This window comes from Brassica napus, chromosome C4, assembly GCF_020379485.1.
Source record: "Brassica napus cultivar Da-Ae chromosome C4, Da-Ae, whole genome shotgun sequence".
NCBI lineage: Eukaryota > Viridiplantae > Streptophyta > Magnoliopsida > Brassicales > Brassicaceae > Brassica > Brassica napus.
In genome coordinates, this window is record NC_063447.1 from 48,504,730 (window position 1) to 48,510,597 (window position 5,868).

The following is a 5,868-nucleotide window of genomic DNA, read 5'->3' on the forward strand; positions in this document are numbered from 1 at the left end:
CATATTGTCTTCCAAAGAATATAAATGTACACATCAAATTACCAATTTGAAATTAATTTTAATACTCCTTGAACTTTTGTGAGATTTTATTCAGCTGATCAAAAAGAGAAAACACCAAATAAAGTGAATCCAATATGCGTGATTATCCACTCATTTCACTTTTATTTTAATGCATCTTTAGCGTTAAGTTTAAAGATAAAATTAGTGTATTGATTTGGCGAAGGCTCACAAAGATTGCTTTTTAAATAAGCCTCACAAAAATTGAAGTCTCTTGACTGCCCTTTCCGAATTGATCACTTTCCATAATCCTTACATATTTATAATAAATCACCCAAAAAACTTTGATTTAGATATTTCAATGTAACCTATCTACACATTTTTTGGTTGTTGAAAAACATTGTAATTATTTATTTTTTGAAAGAAATTTTTTTTGATATTTTAATAGTAAATTATTTAGCTAATATTTGCTGTAAGATTTAGACGTAGATTTTATACCTTTACTACATATAAATATATTTGGTTTCCGTTTTATGCAATAGAGAAAAATAACAATGTTCCCAATTGACATAACTTTCCATAATCATTCATACAATTACTTTTGGTTCTATCTACCTATAAATAAACATCTCTTGACTAGTTTAAGCTATTACAATTTACGAAGACATGAATCATCGTCTTTCCGGAATAATCAGCCCACTTGATCACATCACCACCGATCCTATTCGATCCTCCTTCAAGCCTCCGTTACCGGTTTACTGCAAAACCACAATTAACCATTTAAAATCTCTGACCGGTCTCGATGTTGCACCTGGCCTCACCAATCAAGAGATCTCAGCCGTTGAATCTTCTCTTGGTTTCCCCTTCCCCATTGATCTCCGTTCGATTCTCCAGACGGGTCTTCCCGTGGGTACCCATTTCCCCAATTGGCGATCCGGGTCGACCCGGAATAATCTCCTCCTTATCGTCAACCTCCCTCTTCTTCATATATCCAAACTCGTCGTCAGAAACGGATTCTGGGTTGATTCTTGGGGGACCCGACCCGGATCCGACGCGGAGGCTTTATCGCTGGTTAAGAAATTGATGGAGTTTGCTCCGGTTCTCGTCCCGGTTTACGAAAACTTCTACGTCCCTTCGACGACGCCGAATTTGGCGGGAAATCCTGTTTTTCAAATAGACGGCGACGGAGTTAGGGTTCTGAATTGCGACGTCGCTGGGTTTCTCCAAGGACTCAATCGACCAGACGATCATCGGGGATCCGGTAAATTACGACGACGTCGAAGAGTGGGGTTTTGGACTGACGTGGCGGAGAGAGGAAGAGTGGCGGTGGCGCGTGGTCAAACGTGCGGATGGTGGAGCGCGTTGAGCTGTGATGATGGGTTAAGGGAGTGTTTGGACGACGCGTATTGGAAGCTGAGAGAAGCAGGATGGAAGGAGGACGAGGTTCGCGAGATGATGATGATGATGGACGGATTAGATAGAGACACGTGTCCGCAAGCGTTTTCTTCGACGGTGCATGAAACGGTCAAGCGTGACGTGGTGTGCGCGTTTGGTGCAGATGGAGACACGTGTAAGAAGGATGAAGATCATCAGCAAGGCGGAGAGGTAACGACGTTGAGGCATCTGCTTAATACTCTAGATCCATGAGTTTATATAACCATTGGATCAGCTAAAATGATCTGTAGAATATATATTGTTACTACTAAACTGTATATGGTTTAGAACTTTAGATGAACATTAGGTGGTCGTGTAAAGAATTTCAAACACCATGACGCGAGACTTTGTTTCACCAAAGAATTTGCTTTTCTAAGTTAATGTGTTCAACTACTAAACTGTATCCCCCTTTACATAGACTGTGTCTTCTTCATTTTCATACACTTTAGATGCAGCCATGCCAGTTCCCATAACTACAATGATTCATAGCGATAGCTTTTATGGAACAGACGCAGGCATGTCAACTCGCAGAAAACACACATAAAAACGTATTCAATGAAGAAGACAAGTATTCGATACGAAGAGAATTTTTAGATATAAAGTCAGACTTCACTCCTTCCCGACCAAAAAGATACTCCCTCTGTTTTTATATATAACTAGTTTTAGCAAAAAAATGTTTGTTTTACAATGTGAGATGTTTACATAATTCAAAGCATTTTTTATATTTATTACATATTGTGTGACCAATCAAATAATTCATAACTTTTATTATTGGTTGAATTTATGTATTAAACACTATTTTTCAAAAATAAAAATTTTTTTAATATTCATATTTTTAACTAAAACTAGTTACAAATAAAATCTGAGGGAGTACACTGCTGACATTATATCCACAAATTTTTTTTTTCTTCCCGTACTTTTTCTCTTTCGAGTCTTGTGTCCATTTGTTTCAAGTCGGCTTATTGATTATTCCGCCAGTGTTTGAACCAACTTTCCGAGTCCATTAAACATACGATCGTTCGCGTTAATTACTCATAAACAGTGATATAAATATTTTGGTAATATGATATTTTTTGTTTGACCTTCTGGCCAAAAATGCAATTGTCTTTCTGGTTGCAGAAACACTTTGGTCATATGATGTTTTTTGAAATAATTACAGTGTAAATCAGTTTTTGAGTTTTTTATAACAAAATAAGACAGTTTATTCTAACAATTTCTTTTTGTCTAAACTAACTAGTTTTATTTTCTAACTACTCGTTGACTAACTACATGATTTAATCATAACTCTTCGTAACAAACAAGAAAAATAAAGTGGATCCCATATATTTTTCTTTTTCGTTTTCCTTTTATTGAGTTCTTTACTTCTTTTTTTTTTGTAAAATAAATCATGTTTTCCAGAATCTTTTTGAAAGAGAATATGTATTTAATCAATATCTTCATCATTCAATTTATCTTTTGAGATATGTCAAGCTATATCTATGATGGTAGTATAATTGTGATATATGTTAACAACGTAATCAATTAAAGCTTCAACCATGGCGTTTACGTTTTCTCGCATCTTTGTACTATGTTCTTGCTTCAAAACCGTAGGCCGCCCTCAACCAAGCTCGATCTCCAGGCTACCGTGTTCATCTTCCTCGTGGTGTCACACGACGATTGAATCCGGTCCGTCACGTTCTCACTTTGCCTCAGTCATCTTTGTTGTGTCTCAGCTCTTTTTTTTTTGTTGCGTTGTGACCTCCGTTTCTCTTTATTGCGTCCTCCAACTGGCACAAAAAGCTTAAGAGCATCAATGGCTAAATTTGGTGTTTTTGCACGTCCAACCCTTCAACTTTTGTCCTATTTCAGTTTTGACCCTAATATTATTTAAACGTGCAAATTTCTCCTTAATTTCACTACCAAAATTGTAAATCTGCATTTCCTCCTATGATATGCAAATAAATACACAAATATAATATATTCACCTAAAATGTAATTTAAAATGACTAAAATGAACAAAATCAAGATATTCAAAATTACTAAAATCATAAAATATTGTAGTTCTTGAATTACTTACTTTTCACAGGAATCCCAAATGAATCGCTCATGTTTATGCTAAATGATTTCAATTTCTATTAGACAACATGACCGTTCTAATATTCAAACCACTAAATGTATGTTAAAACCTAGTTGGTGTACAAATGAACAGTGCACATGTAACTTTTTATAAAACAATGTACATGTGAACAATGAATATATGTGTACACGTTGATGATTCTGACATACATCTCTTTTGTAGTCATCTAAAGAATCAAGCTTCTACGACTTTTGAAATTCACGATAATATTAACAAAATATAGATAATGTTAGCACAATGTATACATTGTTTGCACGATGTACATTTGGATTCTTTTCTTCGTCCCATGTACACATGTACACTGAATTTATGTACACATCAACTTAGTCACCCAATGTATTCGTGTACACATCAACTTAACTACCCAATGTACTCGTGTACACGACCATGATATAGACAATCTAATGTTATATAGCATTTAATTATTTATTAGTAAAATGCCAACAAATTCAACAAGTTAAATAACTATTCTGCTATCACCATGATTTATATGTTCACAAAGCAAATCACATTTTCAATACAAAAAGTTTAACTTAGAAATAAAGAGTCATTTCTACTTTTTCACATTACATACTAAAAACATTCAATAACATCTCAAAATGTCATACACATTACACTACAACAAAATAAATATAGACACCAATTTTTTTTTGTCTTCAAACCTCTAGTAAATGTCCAAGCCGGTTCCAATTAAAGGCACATCCTATTTCATATGCTCAGAGTCTACATGTGTACATTAACTTCAAAATATATATGTGTACATTTACATATGTTCTTTAACGACAAGACCTAACGTGTACAATATACATATTATATTTTATCTCAGATTTACATGTACACATATGTTTGAGATACATTTTAGATGTCTAACATATTGTAAAGTTGTGTACATTCGTTAGTGTTATGTGTACATTAAAGATTGGTGACGTACATGTGTACAACAAATATGGTAGTGTACATGTGTACAACAAATATGGTAGTGTACAACAAAGAGGTTATTTCTGCAATTTTCAATGTTAAAAGCCAGATAGAAACTTCCATAAGTTCAAGGACTCGTTCGTGTAATCATGGAAGGTTTGGTCGGTACAATTAAAAAGTGAGGAATCAATTTGAAAGGGATACATTTGCAAATCAGAAAATTTTTGGGCAAAAATGTATATACTCAAAAATCAAGGGACCAAATGTGAAATAAAACCAAAAGTGGCCATTGTTGCTCATCGACTTTCACGATGAACGAGAGCTGCGCCAGAGAAGCTCGTACCGGAACGACTATCCTTGGAGCTCCGAGAAGGTGATCTGATGATGATGATAAAAGAAGATCAATTGTATCCGATCTATCTACGCTTCATCACATATCTGGGAAGCAAAAAGAGAGAAATCAGATAAATTTGCATTGATTTTTTAGATCTGTAATTAAAAAAGTGTGTTAGTGATAAAGAAAATAAAAGAGAAGATGAAATTATGATGATAAAAAGGGATGATTTACAAAGTAAAAAAAAAACCAAATAAATTTTTCAAAAAGAAGAAAAAAAACAAGATGATAATTAGATAGAGAGATGAGAGAGATAATGCAAATTGTTAAGTGTGAGACCATTTTAGTTACATGATTTAACTTAGTTAACAACTTTTTGGTTTTAGTTACAAAAAAACTACCTCTGTAGCTAAAACTGCCTTATATTGTAATAAAAACATAGAAACTTTTTAGCGTTAATAACTCATGTTTTTTTACTACAAACGTATGTGTCTAGTCGTATTTAAATATTATATAGGGGCAATAAGCTAACTTTTGTTCCAATCTGTGACCATGAGTATACATTATCTTATTGAAAATAATTTATAACTAAAAGGTGGTAGTGGTTGTTCGAGTGTTTCTACTTGGTAGTGATGGTTCAGTGCTTAAAAGGTTCACTCTGAAGTTTTTGATAATATGATGGTTTTTTTTTTGAAAAACCACAATGTTCAGCGAGCGACCGAGGTCAATCAACTATAATTAGCGCAATAGGCTAACTTCAACTCGAAACTTGTGACCATGAATATACATATTTAGTCTTCTCGGTTATAATTAAAAGGTGGTGGTGGTTCAAAGGTTTACAGGTAGTAGTGATGGTTCAGTACCTAATTGCGACTGCAATCACTAATATCTATGGGTCTTGGAGTATTTTAGTTTGGATTTTTATATGGAATTCCTCTGGTTTTTTTTAAAACAAAAGAATAAAATAAAAAATATAAAAATGAGATAGTTGGGAGTGAATTGGTCAAGATAACACAATCATCTTAAATTATATAATTGATTTTCAAAGAATACATTCTTTCTTGTACTA

General features: G+C 33.8%; 1 protein-coding gene across 1 annotated transcript; it reads left to right on the forward strand.

Moving 5' to 3' along the window:
- Positions 1–411: 411 nt before the first annotated feature.
- Positions 412–1,824, forward strand: LOC125575265. Its single transcript, XM_013833042.3, has one exon. It carries the CDS (start codon positions 664–666, stop codon positions 1,642–1,644), a length of 981 nt encoding a protein of 326 aa, XP_013688496.2. The 5' UTR covers positions 412–663; the 3' UTR covers positions 1,645–1,824.
- The last annotated feature ends 4,044 nt before the right edge of the window (positions 1,825–5,868 follow it).